Source organism: Culex pipiens, chromosome 1 (genome assembly GCF_016801865.2).
Source record: "Culex pipiens pallens isolate TS chromosome 1, TS_CPP_V2, whole genome shotgun sequence".
Lineage (NCBI taxonomy): Eukaryota > Metazoa > Arthropoda > Insecta > Diptera > Culicidae > Culex > Culex pipiens.
In genome coordinates, this window is record NC_068937.1 from 90,711,149 (window position 1) to 90,734,450 (window position 23,302).

Consider the following 23,302-nt stretch of genomic DNA (forward strand, 5'->3'; position numbering starts at 1 on the left):
TCAAAGTTATAGATTTATCGCAATTTCTTTTGCACCCTCACGACAGTATTTTTTTCATTTTCCAATTTCAACAATTCCTGCTTGCTCCAGTCTGTCAACTTATACAGCATAAGAACTCCCCCCCATGCCTTGTTGGAGGTCCAAATTCATGAGGTTGGATTGATGTTTTTGTTTCGGAGCAGTGAATGTATTTTAGTATTTTATGAAAAAAAAACCTTCATATAACATCCCAAAGTGCAACGGAGATTCTTTCTTTCAAAGTGAAAAGCACAGTTCAGTAACAACATTTCAAAAGGGCGAAACCTACGATCCTGCCATTTCGGGAAAATCAACATTCCAAATTTGGCAATTCCGATCAATTCCTATTTCCACACAAAAGCATGAAAACCATCAATTTTGTCAAAACGTAATAGAAAATAGCAATAATTTCATCATAGAGAGCAATTTGAAATTAATTAAGGTGTTTTTGCTATTAAAAATTGAGAAAAACAAATTACGCCTTTTTGAAGAGCGTGCCTCCATTTTCGCCCCACCGTATTCGCCACCCACTCAACCAAAACAACGGTTTAGCCCGTCAGGTTACGCCGCAAAGCAAAAGTAAACAACAGATTCGCCCTTTTGTTTTTTGTTCATTTTTCGGGTTTTTAAAGAAAAAAGTGGTGAAACAACTATTTTATCATTGTGAAACGTTACAGTCAGTGATAATACAGTGATATTTGCAACCTCAGTGATAAAAAAATTGGTCTAGAAAGCCTTCAGACGGAGTCCGATTCAGGCCAAGAATCGTTGAGCCAGGATACACCGTAAGTAGCAAGTTGGTTTGACGATGTGGTCTATATTGAAGTGACGTTCCTTGGGGTGTCCCCGCCGGAAGTGGGAGACATGGCACCTGACGACTAGGCCACCCCGCGACACCATCCTGCCTTCTCTATCTTTGCATAGCTTCAATGGTTACGGAGGCGATGATTTTGTACGGCATTCCTCCTAAACCTCCCTACACTAACTTTTTGTCCTGCAACTGTAGTCCCAGAATCCCCGGATGTTCCAAGAACCGGTGAATTATGGACCTTCATATCTAGATTGTGAATCCAGACCAGATCCGATACTACAATAATTGAAATTAAAAAGTTATGTATTTATGATCATACAAATCTGTGTTTGTTGTGGAATTGTGGTCAGAGACATCAGAAACATACATTTTGATCCATTTTGAGGATTGTCAGGTTAAAATTCACTAAATTATAACGAAAATTTGGTGTTTCTAAATATACGTCGGAACTTGCAGAAAACACTACATTCGCCCCTCGTGATTGGATGAAAACACAAGGGCGGAAACTCAATTTGGTTTGTTTTGATTGATGTTGTTGATTAGCCCTTTTGTTTTTTGCTTGTAAAACTACGTATTTTCGGAATTTTGTGATGATGGAGGGTGTTTTAGGATCAGTTTTGTTCGCTTTATATGATTCTGACAAAAACTCAGTTTGTTTACATCTGAGGGTTTCGCCCTATTGAAAAGTTGTTACTGAGTTATGTTTGGCTGTAAAGTATACTGATTTTATTCATTAATTTCTTTGTATTATTTTTGTAAGTTTTCTTTTCATCTTTGTTTATCAATCGAGGAACAGAGCGCGGTTCACACACTTCCTACGGAATGTCACCCTCTACTTTCCGCTTGCTTCTTATTTGAAGATACATGTTTTCTTTTTAGTTTTTCTGTTTGTGTTAAATTCTATTCAGCGTTATTTGGTAGGTAAATGATTGCCATTTCGAACTAAAACATTAGTGAGGGGGAGAAAAACTACAGAAATTCAAATTAACAACTCTATCATTTGTTCAAAATTTAGCGTCTGAGTGTGTGTGTGAGCCGGTGTTCATCTGTGTGGGTTTTCAAATTGTGATACACGACTGAATGCGATATCACAGCAAGTAGTAGGGTTATCTTCTTCTTCTTCCCGGCGATGGGTGCAGCGTTCTTCCTACTTCTCTCCTAAAAATAAACTATTCGCGATCGATCTCGGAGGGAAAACGACGTTCCAACCTTTTTTTTCCTTTTTGTCCCTACGCATCTAAACGGTGTACTAGTAGTGTTTGTGTGGGTGGGCGCCAGTGCCTACGGGAGTGCTTGTTAAGAGGATTTTTGTAGTAAAACAAACAAAAAAAAAACTATTCAAAACGAATACTACTGAACGGTTTGCTCTGCAAGCAAGCACTCTATCGCACAAACTTGCAGTAAAAAAGGCTAAAAACAATACTCCTCCGCTGATTGGTTGGTATAAATTAAATAGAATATCTAAGGAATCGTAAGAGATAAGACATTGAAACTAAACCTAGTAGAGATAAGAGACGGACCCATTCGGCACATTTAGTCGTCAAACTTTATGTGCTTCATGCCGCCGCCGCCACCTCCACCGGAGCTTCCGTTCCGATATCCACTACTGCTGCTGCTGCCGCCACCGTAAGAAGATGAGCCTCCGTAGCTTGAACCGCCGGACGAGCCTCCGAACGGTCGCTTCGCACCGCCTCCGTAACTGCCGCCGCCGCCGCCGCCTCCTCGGCCAAAGTCTCCGCCGCGTCCGCCCTTGAACGTTCCGAAGCGGTTTCCGCCACCGCCGCCGCTGCCGTACCGGTTGATTCCGCCACCGCCCATGTGACGCCACTTGAGCAGCTCTGGGGGCACTTCCTGTTTGGCCTCCTCCAGAATCGACACCAGCTCCTTGGCCATTTTGCGCTCGTTCGAGGTGAAGAACGTGTACGCCTCACCGGTCGCGTTGGACCGCCCGGTACGGCCGATACGGTGCACATAGTCCTCCGTCTGCTGCGGGTAGTCGTAGTTGATGACCACCTTGATTCCGTCGACGTCTGTTTGAGGGAGGGGGAGGAAATGAGACGAATGATTAGTTAATTTGTTTTGAAGGGGTGAGTTTTGAGGAGTTGAACGAGAATGGACCGAGTGGCGAAGGTCACATCAGATCCCACATGGTTGGTGTGCAGACTGGAAGAAAGTTCGTAATTGCAACATGTTGATTTTTGAAGGGAGAAAACAGTGTAGGGACACATATATGACAAACGATAGCGAGCACGAGTGCCATAGCATATGCCACAGGGGTTTGATCTGGCATCGCAAAAGAATCGATAGCTTCCAAGGGGGCTTTCGCCTAGATGCTACGATGAACTGCGAATGGATGCCGTATTTGATATTTCAGTTGAGTAGTTCTCTGCAGTAAAACTTGAATAGTACGATTTTTGCACCATCCGATTCGGAATTTTATAAGCAATTTTCTATTAAACTTTGAACAATGATACTTTAGTTTTACTATTGATACGACGAGAATTTGAAACCTATAAATTTCATTTCCACAAGCATTGTCCCTTTGAAATTGCATTTCCCAAACACAGGTGTGAACTTCAAGTACTAAAACAACGTCCAACAAAGTATGAACTGTAAAGATCCTCAGTAATTATTAAGTCAAATGTAATTACAAAAGCCGACTCGGTCCTAACCAGGTCCCAGCACCGAAAAGGACCCAATTAAAATAATTTTATGAAAAAAAGCATGAACTGTAGGTTTCTCAGGAACAAGTCCAGAGTTTTTTTTAAAAGGTCCTATAACCTACTGTCTTTTATATGTTTATAGGACCTAATCAAAAAAAAAGTCGAGAAGTGCACTTTGACTTTTTTTTTAAATAATAAATTAGGCCGATGCAAATATTTAAAAAAGTTTTTGTCCCTCGGCCCTGGCCGAGGTCAAGGGGGGGGGCAAAAAAATAAAAAAAATATAAAAAATTAAATAACAAGCCATAGTCTTCACATTTAAATGAAAAAAGTGTTTTAAAATGCATTTTACACTAGTTAAGTTGTTTTGCAATCATTAGTTTTCGAAAAATCTAAGATCTGACAAAAACAAAAATTTTATCGAAAAAAAAGATTTTGCATCGAAAATTTTCAAAAAACCTTTAGATTGTTTAATAAACCCAAACATGCTAAAAATGATTTTAAACGCAGGAGAATGTATTTTAATTTGATTTCAGCTGGTTGCACTTGAATTTTCATTGAAATTTTGAAGTTTATTGTAAAAATATTTTTTTTGCCCCCTGATTTTTCGGGCCAATTTTGAAGGGGGGGTGACAAAAACTTTTAAAAATATTTGTACCAGCCTTAGATAGGGCCGACAAGCGACTCCAAGCTTGTAATACATCCCTACTTTTTCAAACTAACCATGTGAAACTGCCGCTAGTGCCGGCTCAAAATGCAGAACCACGTGCTTTCGTAGTCCATCGTTAGTTGCAGATTTAAAGCCACACAGTGTACAAATGGTTATAAGAGAAATTTGTAAGTAAGATGGGGGGTGTTCTGGATGGTAGACCAAAACACACTTTGCAAAAAATCTTCTGTTGGCATCGTCCGTCGTAATATTTCCGGAAGTGTGGCGCCACAGTTTTTCTCACCACTAAACTCAAATCGAGCATTAAATTTAAACTCACAATGATCATAAAATATCCTAGAAAAGACGGGATCGGAGGGGAGTAAGTAGACGATGCTTCACGTTTGCAGGTTGTGATTGAGCCAGTCGTTCCTCGCTTTATTCTTTCCTCTTGTTTTACATGTTTCACAAAAAATATCGCACTCAAGCTTATTCGTGCAAACATCATCAATAGGGCTAGAGAAATATCATCAATAGGGACAGCGAAATGCCGTGAAATTTGAATGTATTGTTTCCACTGAATTTAAACATAGATTTTACTTGATTTTCTACAAGCATTTTGGAAGCAGTTGTAAAAAAAGAAAAAAAACATTTGGCATGACCAATTTAAAACTCAATTTTGAAGATATTATTCATAACAATGCTTTACGAAATGCATATAATTGTTGGTAAATTTTAAGCAAAATGAGCATGTATGATATAATGTGAATTTTGTAGCATGTAATAATTTTAATTATAATTAATACACCAAATTACAAAACGAACGTGAAAGAACGATATTCAAAAAGTCAATGAAAGGAATTGCTTTTTCAAAGAAGAGCTGTTTTATTTTTAAATTTTAATAAAAGTTTAATATAACGTGAGGATAGTTAAAAGATTACTTTTTATGGTTGTGATTCAAAACACAATACACTAAAAAAATTAATAGACACATATGCTAAAAACTGCTTTAAATAAAATTAACTCAATTTACTTGACTCTCCTTTTACTGTAAACCAAGACAACAAAAACAAAATCTCAACTTTATTGATGCTACTTCTGGTGAATATGTCTCGTTGAGGATGTGCTTTGAAGCAAATTAAATCCCAAAATCTCTGTAAAATTAAGCAGTTGAATCATACATTCTGAAATTTACATATTCTACCACACTCTACCGACATTTTTTTATTCGTTGAAGTTTATATGGGGAAAATCGCGAAAATATATGGGGAAAAACATCGCTTCAGAATGTTTGCAGCAGGTGGCGCAGACCTTGCCCAATTTTGTTCAAGTGAGATTCTTGTAGGAAATTCAATCTCCTACAAGTTTGTCCAAGAGTGCAAGAAGATCTGAGTTGATTCTGATGTTAGCAATGCGATGAAAAGACATCGGCTTATAGTATACTTTGAGAGTATATAAGACGTATATAAAAAATACCTTTTTCTAAAAAATCACCGAAAATCAGGATTAACTCGGATCGTTTTGCACCCTTCGACAAAATTATAGGAAATCCCCATACATTTTTGCGATTTTTCCCATACAAACTTCATCAATAAATGGCAACCAATTTTGCACCATTCTATTTTTAATTTATTAAGCATTTTTCGTTAGAATTTCAGCATCGACAAAATAGTTTTACAATAATCAAAACAATTTAATTTTTAAAATGTTATTAAAATGCAGAGAATTTTCCAGCAAAATTAGCGTTTTCCTAACACCGAGGGGAAAGTCTATCACTAGAACGCATAAAATTGGCCACCGAAAAAGCGCTTCCCTAACACGGATGCGAACTTCAAGTACCAAGAATGCATATAATTTTGAAAGAAATTTAGAGTTTACCAAATCCATCATTGAATTCCTAGTACCTCTCGATGAACTAAACTAACATGAACTACGTTATTCAACTTATTTTTTGCTTTTTGTTGTTGTTCCTCCGCCGCTCATCACGAAAACACTGCAAACGCACTAATTGGAAGCGTTTGAGTTTTGTATGTGCCAGAGGGTTGCGATTTTCTGTTCGAGCAGTGTTAAAAGCACTGGTGGGACCGGTATTGCATCATCCCAACCAGCGACTCTATGCTCGTAATATGTCGCTTCTTCTGCAAACTAACCATGTGGAACTGTGTGATCTTTCGACTTTCGTTTTTTTTTTTTTTTCGAAATTTGGGTGAATGATGAAAAATTACTAATGAAACCTAAGCGAACTGTTCGTGCTGAGAGAGTTTATACAAACCATTGCGACCGATCCGAAACCCGCCAGACATACTCAACAAGCGAGCAACTTGAGGGAACGGAGACATCATTCCGCGGAAGGCGGATTTAGGTCCCCGCCGAAAGCACACGCGTGTAGAAATTGTGCGCGCACCAATCAATCAGCCAACAATTGTATCGCTTCTTCGGTTGGATCCTGGTTCCTCCTTACATCTGGATGTGCTGTGCGTTATTAGCGGTGAAGCGATTCGCTGCAAGCTGATCGATGGTGCCCTTTCTTTCAATGTCGTGCACTTTTCGGCTCCCAAAAGCTCCCGGTTTTCCCCGCAAAACCAAAACCCCGCGTCTCCCTCTCTCATTCTGCGAGGCCGAATGTTTTTCTTCGTTGGATGAGGATATTTTGCCATCTTGCCGTGTTTTGCTCTCTCTCCACTATTTCGTGCACACCAGCCGTAACGCTGGTTGTCCCTCTCCTTGGGGGGAGATTTCCACTTCTCCCCACTTTAAAAACGGACGGACGGACGATTTTGGGAGGGCGTGGAGAGCAGTGTGAGCACAGAGTCCCGGACCAACGGCCCGGGTTCAATCAAGGCAGGTTTCCGAAACCACTGGCACTTTGCGCGTTTCTGTTTGTGTCAGTTCCGGTGAATTGATTAGCCAACAGCAATCACCGGCGTGCGCAAAGTGTCCCACAAGTGGTGCGGGCGGATTCCCGCATGCTCAGCGCATGGCAAGCGAGCGGCGACGGCGGCGGCAGCGGCGAACAACGACGAGTCGTCCACCGGCCACTGCGGCGCCACTCGGACTGTTTTTTTACTATCCCCATCGCGAAAAGTTCCGGCCTCTGAAAAGCAGAAAGAAAACGTGGAGAAAAAGAAACGAGAAAAGAAAAAGGGGAAAAACGGTACGTGAATCTCTCGTGATTGGTTCGTGGTTGGCGCGATTTCAAGCTGCGGGATTCGATTTTTTGGGTGGGTAGGGGTAGCAGGATTCTAGCCGCGAAGGTTGCCGTCGCCGGTTTATGTTTTTTTTCTCTGATGCTGGCCGCAAGTTGCACACGTGTTCTACACCATTACGAGTCGTCAAACTTAAAACTTACCGAGTCCACGCGCGGCCACGTCCGTCGCGACCAGGATGCAGCTGTTGGAGGTGCGGAACCGGTTCAGGGCGCGCTCGCGCTCCTGCTGGCTCTTGTCGCCGTGCATGCCGACCGAGTCCTGGCCGAAGCGGCGTAGGTAAGTCGAGATTTGGTCGCACTTGCGCTTCGTCGTGGTAAAGATCAGGATCTTGCCGGGGTTGCCGCGCGACTGCAGGTTGTCGAGCAGTTTACCGAGTCTGTAAAGGGATGTTTTGGTTTAGTAGAGGATCTCCAAGATTGTCAGCGTAGAAGCGGAAGCTTGACTCAAAAGCGATATGTCCCTTTGGCGCTCATCACGAAAACACTGCAAACGCACCAAAACGTTTGAGTTTTGTATGTGCCAAAGAGAGGTTTGCTTTTCGAGCAGTTTTGAAAGCACTGGTGGGACCGGTATTGTATCATCCCGACCAGCGACTCTATGCTCGTAACGCCATCCCGGTTATCCCGATACTCACTGTTCATTCTTTTCGTGCTCCTCGATGACCTTCACGTACTGGGTGATGTTGTGGTTGGCGGACAGCTCCAGCGAGCCGACGTTGATCTGCACGTACTCGCCCAGATAGTCGCGGGCCAACCGCTGCACCTCCTTCGGCCAGGTCGCACTCCACATCAGAATCTGACGATCGGGACGCACCTGCTCCAGGATCTTGCGGATCTGGGGCTCGAAACCCATGTCCAACATGCGGTCGGCCTCGTCCAGCACCAGGTAGGTCACGCGCTGCAGCGTGGTGGTTCCACTCTCCAGGAAATCGATCAACCGACCGGGTGTAGCGATGACGATCTCAACGCCACGGCGCAGATCCGACGCCTGAGGTCCCTTGCTGGAGCCGCCGAACAGGCACGTGTTGCGGATGTACGACGACGAGCCAAACTCGGTGGCGACCTGCTGGATCTGCTGGGCCAACTCACGGGTCGGGGCCAGCACCAGCACCAACGGTCCGCGGATGTTCGGGTCCGGTTTCTGGTGGTTGATGTGCACAATCGCTGGCAGCATGTAGCCGAGCGTCTTGCCCGATCCGGTCTTCGCCACGCCGACCATGTTCAACCCACTCAACGCAATCGGCCATCCCTGGGCCTGAATCGGCGTCGGTCTCTGGTAGCCCTGGCGCTCGATCTCGCTCAGCACGTAGTCCGGCATCTCGATCTCGTCAAACTCCGTAATCGGTCGCGGGCACTGCCCAATCAGCGTAATGTCGTGTTTTTCCAGGAACCGGTCCACGTCGCGGGACGAGCGGTTCTTGATGGCCGGATGTTCGCGGTAAAAGTCCTTCTTGAACGGTACCAGCTCCATCTTGCTCCAGTTGATCTTCTGCAGCTGCTTGCCGTCCATGGACCACTTGTCGCGGCCACCGCCTCCGTCACGTCCTCCGCCCCCAAAGCGGCCTCCTCCGCCGCCTCCACCTCCGCTGCGGAATCCACCACCGCCTCCATTGCGGTCACCATCGCGTCCCGCCGGACGCTTGAATTCCGTGCCCGTGCGCTTCACGCCACGGTACGAGTCCTTCTTGTAGTCGTCACGTTCGAATCGCGGAGCCCTGCGTGAGAAAGAACATAAAACAAGCAATTAGACCTAAATCATCAAGCCTTTTTCAACAGGCAACATAAAAAGTGGTTGGGCCGATTGGCAGAAAAATGTTTGGCAGAATGCCGATCGGTAGAAAATCACATGGTCAATTGGCAGAATTATAAATGGCAGAAAAGGTCAACTGTTAGATAGGGTCAAAAAGCTGTAAATGAAAAAGCCGAAAAATCAAAAGGCAGAAAAGTTAAATGGCAGTAAATTAATGAGCAGAAAATTTAATGGCAGAAAAAAAATACAGAAAAAGTTGATCACTATATTTTCATTTGGCAGAAAAGTTAGTGGGCAGAATAATCTAATAGTAGAATAATTAATCGGCAGAAGAGTCGAGTTGTCCCAACAAGTATTTTGTGTCTCGTTTACCTTTTGTATAGCAAGAGGATTACAAATAAGAGTGATAAACTGCTAACTGGGATGATTAGGGACTTATGGGGTGATTAGGGACGCACGGGACAATTATGCGTAGAAACACAAAAAACGCTCGAAAAATCGCGTTTTTCTCAGTTGCACTTTTTTGAACATAGGACAATTATGCGTAGAACGGCAGATTAAGCCGTAGCAAATACTTTTGAAGTTTGACAAGTATTTGTTTTCTGCCATTTGAATATTCTGTCGTTAAACTCTTCTGCCATATAATTATTCTGCTATTGGGCTATTCTGCCATTCGACTCTTCTTCCAATAAATTATTCTATCAATCAATTGTTCTGCCAACTATTCTGAGAATCAATTATTCTGCCTGGTCAACTATTTTTCTGCCGATCAACTTTCTGCTTCTTAATTTTTCTGCTGATCAATTTTCCAGCTGCTTTCTGCCATTAAAATTTTCTGCCTTTTGATTTTTCAGCTTTTTTATTTTCTGCTTATTTACATTTTCTGCCAGTTGAACTTGTATCTATTTAGTTTTCGCTCATTTAATTTTCTGCCGTTCAAAATATCTGCCATTTGGCATTCTGCCGATCATTTTTCTACCGCTTTACCGAAACCATACACAAAATACTCGAAGAAGAGTCTCAAATTCAACGTTTCAACAGAGAGAGATAGATAAAAACGACAGGTCGAAGAATTCCACCCCCTACAAAAAAAGGAAAGCAACTGTGCCAACCGAATCGAACGCACGAGGCTTGATTCAGCTTCAAAATTGCAAAAAACACCACCAACTAATTTAAAGTACCCCAAAATAGAGAAAGATAGAATAGAAAAACACACAAATCGATTTGTTTTTTTTTTTCGTCGCGATCAAATCGCCTGCCAATGTTGTCGACTTTGAACGCAAGTTCGCTAAGCCGAAGGTGTGTGTGTGTGCGTGGGTGGTGGGTAAAGGAAAAAACAACAACAAATATAACCCACTTCAAATTTACAATCGGTTACCTGTCGAACTGCATCTTCTGTTGCTGATTGTTACTGTAAGGGTTCTTGCTGTTGTTGATGTGTTGTGAATCTGTTGGTTGTTGTTGTTGTGAGCGTCGTTGAGAAAGTCTACCGCCGTTTGGTTTGGGGGGGAATCGAGAGAAAAAAAAGAGACAGAGAGGCACACGGGAGACAAACCAGAGACGGAAAGAAATAAGGGATATAAAAGTGGGTTAATGAAATGTTGTCTCCATCGGGGTCGAAATGTGCTAGGTTTTTTTTTTATAAGGCTAGCAGATTTTGAGATTTGGAGATAAAAAAAAACGTGTGATTGATTGAAAAGAAGCGAAATACCAATCACCTGCTGGAATAAATTTGAAACCAATCACCAGATTTGTGCAGAATGTGTGCGTTTTTAAGTGTGCTTGGAAAAAGCTTAAATCATATAAATTCATCGTTTGAAATTCACTGAATGCCTCAAAAGTTCCTAATAAAATATGGCCAATATAAAACTTTAATTTATAGTTCTTGTCTCCTCCCCTAGCGAAGACAAACCACCGCTAGTAGGCGCATGTGAGCAAAGCTTAAAGAGCTCATTCCGCTTCGGCGGTACACCACCAACTGAAGCAAGTCTTGCTAATGTCCCGTGTTTATATTACAGGGTATGCCGAGTTCCTAAAGACGATGCTTTTTGACATTAGGCATAGCCAGTAAAAAATGCAGGTTCGATACTTCAGAGAATTACATGTGACAAGCACTCAAAACAAGACGCAAAGCAATTGAATATCATCAGGTGCATAAGGCACTCATTAGGTTAAGCGAAGGAAATTTGCACTGCGGATAGACGCCCTTGCTCCGATCACGGCACTAAGGGTATGGAGCGACGAGAAATAAATAAGCATGCCTCCCCGTCCCCAGCCGAACCTTCATTAGTGAAGCAGGCAATCCACAACTTACTGCGAATGACTAAACGAACACCCTATCGCATATAGAAAAAGGTTGGCGTAGGAGTAATCAATGATGTGAGCATATGTCAGAATAAATGAACGAATAGTTATCTTATAAAAGGAACGAGCTCACCAGTTGAAAAAATCTTCAAGACCAGTTTCTCTTCAATCTTTCCCAAGAGGTTTGTGACAAAACGGACACCAGCAACGATCTATGTATCATTCGATTCGACATTTTATCAGAAATTCGTTATTAAAGCGCAAATATTGAAACAATTTTAACAAAATGGATTAAAATTCAATGACAAACGTACGCTTCCCTTACACGGACGTAAAATGTATCAAACTTGCCTAAACACAGGGTTGTTACGGACGGCGCGGATCGCGCGGATGGCGCGTTTCGCGCGGATAGCGCGGATCTGGCGCGGATTTGCTGGCTAATTTTGCTCAGGCGCGGATTTCGCGCGGATGGCAATTTTGATAAATATTTTAAAGAGAGATAGAATTACTTTCAAGTTATTAAGAAAATATTATCAGGAATTACGATAATTTGTAAGAATTACATATTTTTATTAATTGAATTTTCTTCAGAAAATGTTTGTTTGTATTTTCTTAGTACGAATCGTCGAAAAATGAAGATGAAGATAATGTAGAAATTATTTTTTATATGTTTCTTGTCATTTCTTAACATCTCCGGCTCTGAATATTTAATTTCTTTTGAGTTTTGAGTAATGATTTTTAACCTTATTTATTTTTAATTGTATACTGGATTTAGTAAATTTTTAATGTTGTACATCAAATATTACAAACTTTTCCCGAAGATATAGACATTGGAATGTGTAACAAAAACGATTATTGGTGCTTGTTCTGGTGGGCGCCAAATATGAGCTTGATTGGACGTAAGAGAAGCTGGCATCAACTTTCGAATTTTAGATGGAATTTAATCGGTAGAAATATTTTTTTTTCTAAATTTAAACATTCTTGGCGAAAATGAAATGATCAGATCAGCTTCAGATATTCAAAAATTCGAAACTTTTTTTTATTTTAATAGTTTTTTAACAAAAAAAAATCAAAATACACAATAAACTTTTTTCGAAATTTTTAAAATTGTAATTTAAAAAATCTGAAATTTCTAAATTAAAAATTTTAGAAATCTGAAATTCAGAATAACAAAAAACTTTGGGTAATCAAAAATTTAAAGATTGAATAAGAACAAAATTTAAAAAGTAAAAATTTAAAAACTCAAAAATAACAAATTCAAAACAATATAGAAAACATAAAAAAATATTTCTCAAATCTCAAATAATTTTTGAATTCTTAAATTCTGAAATTCTTAAATTCTTAAATTCTTAAATTCTTAAATTCTTAAATTCTTAAATTCTTAAATTCTTAAATTCTTAAATTCTTAAATTCTTAAATTCTTAAATTCTTAAATTCTTAAATTCTTAAATTCTTAAATTCTTAAATTCTTAAATTCTTAAATTCTTAAATTCTTAAATTCTTAAATTCTTAAATTCTTAAATTCTTAAATTCTTAAATTCTTAAATTCTTAAATTCTTAAATTCTTAAATTCTTAAATTCTTAAATTCTTAAATTCTTAAATTCTTAAATTCTTAAATTCTTAAATTCTTAAATTCTTAAATTCTTAAATTCTTAAATTCTTAAATTCTTAAATTCTTAAATTCTTAAATTCTTAAATTCTTAAATTCTTAAATTCTTAAATTCTTAAATTCTTAAATTCTTAAATTCTTAAATTCTTAAATTCTTAAATTCTTAAATTCTTAAATTCTTAAATTCTTAAATTCTTAAATTCTTAAATTCTTAAATTCTTAAATTCTTAAATTCTTAAATTCTTAAATTCTTAAATTCTTAAATTCTTAAATTCTTAAATTCTTAAATTCTTAAATTCTTAAATTCTTAAATTCTTAAATTCTTAAATTCTTAAATTCTAAAATTCTTAAATTCTAAATTCTTAAATTCTTAAATTCTTAAATTCTTAAATTCTTAAATTCTTAAATTCTTAAATTCTTAAATTCTTAAATTCTTAAATTCTTAAATTCTTAAATTCTTAAATTCTTAAATTCTTAAATTCTTAAATTCTTAAATTCTTAAATTCTTAAATTCTTAAATTCTTAAATTCTTAAATTCTTAAATTCTTAAATTCTTAAATTCTTAAATTCTTAAATTCTTAAATTCTTAAATTCTTAAATTCTTAAATTCTTAAATTCTTAAATTCTTAAATTCTTAAATTCTTAAATTCTTAAATTCTTAAATTCTTAAATTCTTAAATTCTTAAATTCTTAAATTCTTAAATTCTTAAATTCTTAAATTCTTAAATTCTTAAATTCTTAAATTCTTAAATTCTTAAATTCTTAAATTCTTAAATTCTTAAATTCTTAAATTCTTAAATTCTTAAATTCTTAAATTCTTAAATTCTTAAATTCTTAAATTCTTAAATTCTTAAATTCTTAAATTCTTAAATTCTTAAATTCTTAAATTCTTAAATTCTTAAATTCTTAAATTCTTAAATTCTTAAATTCTTAAATTCTTAAATTCTTAAATTCTTAAATTCTTAAATTCTTAAATTCTTAAATTCTTAAATTCTTAAATTCTTAAATTCTTAAATTCTTAAATTCTTAAATTCTTAAATTCTTAAATTCTTAAATTCTTAAATTCTTAAATTCTTAAATTCTTAAATTCTTAAATTCTTAAATTCTTAAATTCTTAAATTCTTAAATTCTTAAATTCTTAAATTCTTAAATTCTTAAATTCTTAAATTCTTAAATTCTTAAATTCTTAAATTCTTAAATTCTTAAATTCTTAAATTCTTAAATTCTTAAATTCTTAAATTCTTAAATTCTTAAATTCTTAAATTCTTAAATTCTTAAATTCTTAAATTCTTAAATTCTTAAATTCTTAAATTCTTAAATTCTTAAATTCTTAAATTCTTAAATTCTTAAATTCTTAAATTCTTAAATTCTTAAATTCTTAAATTCTTAAATTCTTAAATTCTTAAATTCTTAAATTCTTAAATTCTTAAATTCTTAAATTCTTAAATTCTTAAATTCTTAAATTCTTAAATTCTTAAATTCTTAAATTCTTAAATTCTTAAATTCTTAAATTCTTAAATTCTTAAATTCTTAAATTCTTAAATTCTTAAATTCTTAAATTCTTAAATTCTTAAATTCTTAAATTCTTAAATTCTTAAATTCTTAAATTCTTAAATTCTTAAATTCTTAAATTCTTAAATTCTTAAATTCTTAAATTCTTAAATTCTTAAATTCTTAAATTCTTAAATTCTTAAATTCTTAAATTCTTAAATTCTTAAATTCTTAAATTCTTAAATTCTTAAATTCTTAAATTCTTAAATTCTTAAATTCTTAAATTCTTAAATTCTTAAATTCTTAAAATCTTAAATTCTTAAATTCTTAAATTCTTAAATTCTTAAATTCTTAAATTCTTAAATTCTTAAATTCTTAAATTCTTAAATTCTTAAATTCTTAAATTCTTAAATTCTTAAATTCTTAAATTCTTAAATTCTTAAATTCTTAAATTCTTAAATTCTTAAATTCTTAAATTCTTAAATTCTTAAATTCTTAAATTCTTAAATTCTTAAATTCTTAAATTCTTAAATTCTTAAATTCTTAAATTCTTAAATTCTTAAGAATCTTTTTTTTTCAGGACCCTTTCCTTGACCGTCTCTTGAGGTATTTTTTTTAAAACGGGTTTATTGCTTTCATTCCTTTAAACATAAAACGAGTTTTTTTTATTAAATACTTTCTGATTTAATTTTTCTTAATTAAAAATTAAATTTCTTAAATGTTGGTCGCGATATTTCTATATGGCGCGGATTTCGCGCGGTTTCGGGTTTAAGGTCGGCGCGGATTTGGCGCGGATTTTTTTTCGACTCTCCCGTAACAACCCTGTAAACATTATATTTCCCTAACACCGACGTGAACTAACAAACACAATTTTCTGCATTTTTCAAACACAGATGTTAACTTCAACTACCACGAAAGCAGTTAATATTGCAGCAAAACTAGCGTTTTCTAAACGACTTTTAAATGTTTTTTCTACATTTTATTTAATTTTTTTTAAAGGTCCTATAAATTATTGTTTTAAAAAAATGTTTTATTATCTAGATTTCGTTCAAATCAATCAAGTCCGCATTAAAATAATTTGTTTAACAGTAAAAAAAATATCATATCGAATATCGATGAAAGAAATCAAATTTGTTATTTTCTCCTCAATTTGAAAAAAAAAACAGTAAAAATCTATAAACTCGCCTCTTTTACCAAAATCTAAACTTATCACTCTTTTACTTGGCAAAAATCCCTCACCTCCTCGCACTCAAAGCACCTAACGGTTTTCCGTGACGTCACTAAAATCCCTTCCATCAGCTTGTTGCCCGACCGAAGTAAGCGCAGCTGATCGTCGTCATAAACACATTTTTCACTCACACACACAACAACCCTTCAAACTTGCAAGGGCCGTCGTCGCCTTGGCAACAGCGCGCACGTGTTTCACTTTCCACGCGTTCCCTTCCACCCCAGCCCAGCTTGTGCGGGCTTGTGCTTGTGTGCGAATCGTTTGAAATTTACTTCCTCATGACGTCATCGCGTCGGCAGCCCGGCACGTTTTCTCGCAAGTGACTGAACAAAAACGAGGTTGACTGGCTGCTGCAAGCAGGCCGACAGCCGGTCGCCATTTTGAAACCTAACCAAGCGTTTTTTCTTCAGCGAGATTTTTTCTTGTCTCTTGCGATCGATTTTCCGAGGAAATTGATTTTTCAAGTGGAAAAATTTGTTAAATATGGGGTTTTTTTCAACAATTTTATGTGCATTTTAAAGATACTTTAACGAGATAGGCAACTAAACCAAAAATGACGAAATGCCACGTGCAGAAAACGTTTCTTCAAGACGCAAAAAAATAGGTAAATCTCCACTTACATGTCGAAGTCGTCGCTGCCCTCGGGGTTGTCTGGTGCGGGAACCTGCTGGTTGTAGAACCGGAGCTGCGAGTAACTTCCTGCTGCTGCTGCTGACTGGACTTCCGGTCTTCGAAGCAAGCGGTTGGAGAGGCTTGCCGTAAAACGTCTACACAGAAGCGAACTCTTGGAATTTGCCGTGGAACTGCTGCAAACAGAAGTCGCTGCGATTAGTACGCGCCTCACCACGGAACTGAACATCCTCCCGGGACCACGAAGGTGAGGGGGTCCACTTGGGGTCCCACGGTAGAACAATAAAAAAAAGGAAAGAGTACGGTTGTTTCTACCCGCGGACACCCCCGGAGGTAGTGCAGAAAGTTGGGCTGCCTCTGACTCAGAAGCACACGCGATGCTTACCTAACCACGGTTACTAATGAAAGAGAATGGTTTAACAGAAATACGAAAGAAAATGTGCTGTGCGATGTTTTCGACGGGTGTTGACAGCAAACATTTCGTGTGGGTCCATAAGCAACGTTAACAAACAGTGCATCTCCCTCACACCTGAAGTGAAACATGGTTTGAGTGAGAGAGATGGACTGATCGTGGCAATGTCATTCGCACTATTGAAATGTTTGTTTGGAAATGCGCAGGGCAGCCGGGTTTTGACAGAAAAGATGACTGAAAACATTGCAAAAATTCTACACCCTTACCAAAAACCATGAATTTCTCAGTTCCATATCTCACTTTTCATACGATTTTTTCAGTTCAACCCATATAACCATTTTTATGGTTGTAGTACCTGAACTCAAAAAATCGTATGAAAAGTGGGATATTGAACTCAGAAAATCATGATTTTTGGTAAGGGTGTAACGGTAAAAAGTAACTACACACTCATTTCATGTAACTAAATTTTGAATTTTTGACAAAGAACTTTGTCCTAAGGTTTCTATACGTGGTGTCAATCCAAAATTTTCGCGAAGCGAAAACGTTACGTGACGAATTCCCCTCTCGGCAAATTTCCCCTCTTTTTGGTGCACGCTGGTTGGATGAACGAACGTTTCCCAATCAGTCAATCGAGAGACGTGAGATTGATGTATCTAAAATCACCCCCACTCCACCTCATAATTTTCGGATCGTCGACGAGCCAACAAAACTCGGCTCGGTCGGTCCCGAAAATTTATTCTATTGCTGGACGTCGACGAGAACACATCAGAAGCAGATGGCCTGGTGGCCCGGTAGCAGACGGCTTGGAGGTCCGGGAGCAGATGGCTTGGAGGCAAGGACCAACTAAGACATGCCAGTCGCGGGAGTCGATCATTGGAACTGGCCACCACCTGAACTGGAGTGGCCGGAGGCCCCGGGGATGTTCCGATGGGGGGACATTTGCCGGACCGTAAGAATTGGGGCAATATGGGTATCAAACTTTATGGTTTTTGATACTGGACATGAAATTTGACATTTCGGCAGTAGTGGCCACAATCCGGAGTGGCCGGAGGCCCCGCGGATGTTCCGATGGGGGGACATTTGCCGGATCGTAAGAATTAGGGCAATATGGGTATCAAACTTTATGGTTTTTGATACTGGACATAAAATTTGACATTTCGGCAATAGTGGCCACAATCTGGAGTGGCCGGAGGCCCCGCGGATGTTCCGATGGGGGGACATTTGCCGGACCGTAAGAATTGGGGCAATATGGGTATCAAACTTTATGGTTTTTGATACTGGACATAAAATTTGACATTTCGGCAATAGTGGCCACAATCTGGAGTGGCCGGAGGCCCCGCGGATGTTCCGATGGGGGGACATTTGCCGGACCGTAAGAATTGGGGCAATATGGGTATCAAACTTTATGGTTTTTGATACTGGACATGAAATTTGACATTTTGGCAGTAGTGGCCACCACCTGGAGTGGCCGCAGGCCCCGCGGATGTTCCGATAAGGGGACATTTGCGGAACCATAAGAGTTGGAGCAATATGGGTATCAAACTTTATGGTTTTTGATACTGGACATGAAATTTGACATTTTGGCAGTAGTGGCCACAATCTGGAGTGGCCGGAGGCCCCGCGGATGTTCCGATGGGGGGACATTTGCCGGATCGTAAGAATTAGGGCAATATGGGTATCAAACTTTATGGTTTTTGATACTGGACATGAAATTTGACATTTTGGCAGTAGTGGCCACCACCTGGAGTGGCCGCAGGCCCCGCGGATGTTCCGATAAGGGGACATTTGCGGAACCATAAGAGTTGGAGCAATATGGGTATCAAACTTTATGGTTTTTGATACTGGACATGAAATTTGACATTTCGGCAGTAGTGGCCACAATCTGGAGTGGCCGGAGGCCCCGCGGATGTTCCGATGGGGGGACATTTGCCGGATCGTAAGAATTAGGGCAATATGGGTATCAAACTTTATGGTTTTTGATACTGGACATGAAATTTGACATTTCGGCAGTAGTGGCCACAATCCGGAGTGGCCGGAGGCCCCGCGGATGTTCCGATGGGGGGACATTTGCCGGACCGTAAGAATTGGGGCAATATGGGTATCAAACTTTATGGTTTTTGGTACTGGATATTAAATTTGACATTTCGGCAATAGTGGCCACAATCTGGAGTGGCCGGAGGCCCCGCGGATGTTCCGATGGGGGGACATTTGCCGGACCGTAAGAGTTGAGGCAATATGGGTATCAAACTTTATGGTTTTTGATACTGGACATGAAATTTGACATTTCGGCAGTAGTGGCCAAAATCCGGGGGTCTCGTGGCGCAGGGGTAGCGGCTTCGGCTGCCGATCCCGATGATGCTATGAGACGCGGGTTCGATTCCCGCCTTATCCACTGAGCTTCTATCGGATGGTGAAGTAAAACGTCGGTCCCGGTTTCTCCTGTCTCGTCAGAGGCGCTGGAGCAGAAATCCCACGTTAGAGGAAGGCCATGCCCCGGGGGGCGTAGTGCCAATAGTTTCGTTTTTTTTTTTCGGGTATCAAACTTTATGGTTTTTGATACTGGACATGAAATTTGACATTTCGGCAATAGTGGCCACACTCTGAAGAGGCCGGAGGCCCTGCGGATGTCCGATGGGGGGACATTTGCCGGACCGTAAGAGTTGGGGCAATATGGGTATCAAACTTTATGGTTTTTGATACTGGACATGAAATTTGACATTTCGGCAGTAATGGTCACAATCCGGAGTGGCCGGAGGCCCCGCGGATGTTCCGATGGGGGGACATTTGCCGGATCGTAAGAGTTGGGGCAATATGGGTATCAAACTTTATGGTTTTTGATACTGGACATGAAATTTGACATTTCGGCAGTAATGGTCACAATCCGGAGTGGCCGGAGGCCCCGCGGATGTTCCGATGGGGGGACATTTGCCGGATCCTAAGAGTTGAGGCAATATGGGTATTAAAATTTAGTGTTTTTGATGCTGGACATGAAGTTTGACATTTCGGCAGTAGTGGCCACAATCCGGAGTGGCCGGAGGCCCCGCGGATGTTCCGATGGGGGGACATTTGCCGGATCGTAAGAGTTGGGGCAATATGGGTATCAAACTTTATGGTTTTTGATACTGGACATGAAATTTGACATTTCGGCAGTAATGGTCACAATCCGGAGTGGCCGGAGGCCCCGCGGATGTTCCGATGGGGGGACATTTGCCGGATCGTAAGAGTTGGGGCAATATGGGTATCAAACTTTATGGTTTTTGATACTGGACATGAAATTTGACATTTCGGCAGTAATGGTCACAATCCGGAGTGGCCGGAGGCCCCGCGGATGTTCCGATGGGGGGACATTTGCCGGATCGTAAGAGTTGAGGCAATATGGGTATCAAACTTTATGGTTTTTGATACTGGACATGAAGTTTGACATTTCGGCAGTAGTGGCCACAATCCGGAGTGGCCGGAGGCCCCGCGGATGTTCCGATGGGGGGACATTTGCCGGATCGTAAGAGTTGGGGCAATATGGGTATCAAACTTTATGGTTTTTGATACTGGACATGAAATTTGACATTTCGGCAGTAATGGTCACAATCCGGAGTGGCCGGAGGCCCCGCGGATGTTCCGATGGGGGGACATTTGCCGGATCGTAAGAGTTGGGGCAATATGGGTATCAAACTTTATGGTTTTTGATACTGGACATGAAGTTTGACATTTCGGCAGTAGTGGCCACAATCCGGAGTGGCCGGAGGCCCCGCGGATGTTCCGATGGGGGGACATTTGCCGGACCGTAAGAATTGGGGCAATATGGGTATCAAACTTTATGGTTTTTGATACTGGACATGAAATTTGACATTTCGGCAGTAATGGTCACAATCCGGAGTGGCCGGAGGCCCCGCGGATGTTCCGATGGGGGGACATTTGCCGGATCGTAAGAGTTGAGGCAATATGGGTATTAAAATTTAGTGTTTTTGATACTGGACATGAAATTTGACATTTCGGCAGTAATGGTCACAATCCGGAGTGGCCGGAGGCCCCGCGGATGTTCCGATGGGGGGACATTTGCCGGATCGTAAGAGTTGAGGCAATATGGGTATCAAACTTTATGGTTTTTGATACTGGACATAAAATTTGACATTTCGGCAATAGTGGCCACAATCTGGAGTGGCCGGAGGCCCCGCGGATGTTCCGATGGGGGGACATTTGCCGGACCGTAAGAATTGGGGCAATATGGGTATCAAACTTTATGGTTTTTGATACTGGACATGAAATTTGACATTTTGGCAGTAGTGGCCACCACCTGGAGTGGCCGCAGGCCCCGCGGATGTTCCGATAAGGGGACATTTGCGGAACCATAAGAGTTGGAGCAATATGGGTATCAAACTTTATGGTTTTTGATACTGGACATGAAATTTGACATTTTGGCAGTAGTGGCCACAATCTGGAGTGGCCGGAGGCCCCGCGGATGTTCCGATGGGGGGACATTTGCCGGATCGTAAGAATTAGGGCAATATGGGTATCAAACTTTATGGTTTTTGATACTGGACATGAAATTTGACATTTTGGCAGTAGTGGCCACCACCTGGAGTGGCCGCAGGCCCCGCGGATGTTCCGATAAGGGGACATTTGCGGAACCATAAGAGTTGGAGCAATATGGGTATCAAACTTTATGGTTTTTGATACTGGACATGAAATTTGACATTTCGGCAGTAGTGGCCACAATCTGGAGTGGCCGGAGGCCCCGCGGATGTTCCGATGGGGGGACATTTGCCGGATCGTAAGAATTAGGGCAATATGGGTATCAAACTTTATGGTTTTTGATACTGGACATGAAATTTGACATTTCGGCAGTAGTGGCCACAATCCGGAGTGGCCGGAGGCCCCGCGGATGTTCCGATGGGGGGACATTTGCCGGACCGTAAGAATTGGGGCAATATGGGTATCAAACTTTATGGTTTTTGGTACTGGATATTAAATTTGACATTTCGGCAATAGTGGCCACAATCTGGAGTGGCCGGAGGCCCCGCGGATGTTCCGATGGGGGGACATTTGCCGGACCGTAAGAGTTGAGGCAATATGGGTATCAAACTTTATGGTTTTTGATACTGGACATGAAATTTGACATTTCGGCAGTAGTGGCCAAAATCCGGGGGTCTCGTGGCGCAGGGGTAGCGGCTTCGGCTGCCGATCCCGATGATGCTATGAGACGCGGGTTCGATTCCCGCCTTATCCACTGAGCTTCTATCGGATGGTGAAGTAAAACGTCGGTCCCGGTTTCTCCTGTCTCGTCAGAGGCGCTGGAGCAGAAATCCCACGTTAGAGGAAGGCCATGCCCCGGGGGGCGTAGTGCCAATAGTTTCGTTTTTTTTTTTCGGGTATCAAACTTTATGGTTTTTGATACTGGACATGAAATTTGACATTTCGGCAATAGTGGCCACACTCTGAAGAGGCCGGAGGCCCTGCGGATGTCCGATGGGGGGACATTTGCCGGACCGTAAGAGTTGGGGCAATATGGGTATCAAACTTTATGGTTTTTGATACTGGACATGAAATTTGACATTTCGGCAGTAATGGTCACAATCCGGAGTGGCCGGAGGCCCCGCGGATGTTCCGATGGGGGGACATTTGCCGGATCGTAAGAGTTGGGGCAATATGGGTATCAAACTTTATGGTTTTTGATACTGGACATGAAATTTGACATTTCGGCAGTAATGGTCACAATCCGGAGTGGCCGGAGGCCCCGCGGATGTTCCGATGGGGGGACATTTGCCGGATCCTAAGAGTTGAGGCAATATGGGTATTAAAATTTAGTGTTTTTGATGCTGGACATGAAGTTTGACATTTCGGCAGTAGTGGCCACAATCCGGAGTGGCCGGAGGCCCCGCGGATGTTCCGATGGGGGGACATTTGCCGGATCGTAAGAGTTGGGGCAATATGGGTATCAAACTTTATGGTTTTTGATACTGGACATGAAATTTGACATTTCGGCAGTAATGGTCACAATCCGGAGTGGCCGGAGGCCCCGCGGATGTTCCGATGGGGGGACATTTGCCGGATCGTAAGAGTTGGGGCAATATGGGTATCAAACTTTATGGTTTTTGATACTGGACATGAAATTTGACATTTCGGCAGTAATGGTCACAATCCGGAGTGGCCGGAGGCCCCGCGGATGTTCCGATGGGGGGACATTTGCCGGATCGTAAGAGTTGAGGCAATATGGGTATCAAACTTTATGGTTTTTGATACTGGACATGAAGTTTGACATTTCGGCAGTAGTGGCCACAATCCGGAGTGGCCGGAGGCCCCGCGGATGTTCCGATGGGGGGACATTTGCCGGATCGTAAGAGTTGGGGCAATATGGGTATCAAACTTTATGGTTTTTGATACTGGACATGAAATTTGACATTTCGGCAGTAATGGTCACAATCCGGAGTGGCCGGAGGCCCCGCGGATGTTCCGATGGGGGGACATTTGCCGGATCGTAAGAGTTGGGGCAATATGGGTATCAAACTTTATGGTTTTTGATACTGGACATGA

At 40.6% G+C, this 23,302-nt stretch overlaps 1 protein-coding gene across 6 annotated transcripts; it reads right to left on the reverse strand.

Annotated features, from left to right (window-relative positions):
- Positions 1–1,884: 1,884 nt before the first annotated feature.
- On the reverse strand, positions 1,885–16,920 carry LOC120418758 (uncharacterized). 6 transcript variants are annotated; one of them, XM_039581230.2, is made up of 6 exons: positions 16,748–16,920; positions 16,353–16,538; positions 10,478–10,585; positions 7,985–9,064; positions 7,491–7,726; positions 1,885–2,859 (listed from the first exon to the last, which is right to left on the reverse strand). In XM_039581230.2, exons 1-6 carry the CDS (start codon positions 16,903–16,905, stop codon positions 2,363–2,365), a joined length of 2,265 nt encoding a protein of 754 aa, XP_039437164.1. In that variant the 5' UTR covers positions 16,906–16,920; the 3' UTR covers positions 1,885–2,362. The 6 variants fall into 6 exon arrangements, with proteins under 6 accessions (XP_039437164.1, XP_039437165.1, XP_052562486.1 ...); XM_039581232.2 differs by lacking the exon at positions 1,885–2,859 and adding an exon at positions 6,698–7,235; XM_039581231.2 differs by lacking the exon at positions 10,478–10,585.
- Positions 16,921–23,302: the final 6,382 nt, after the last annotated feature.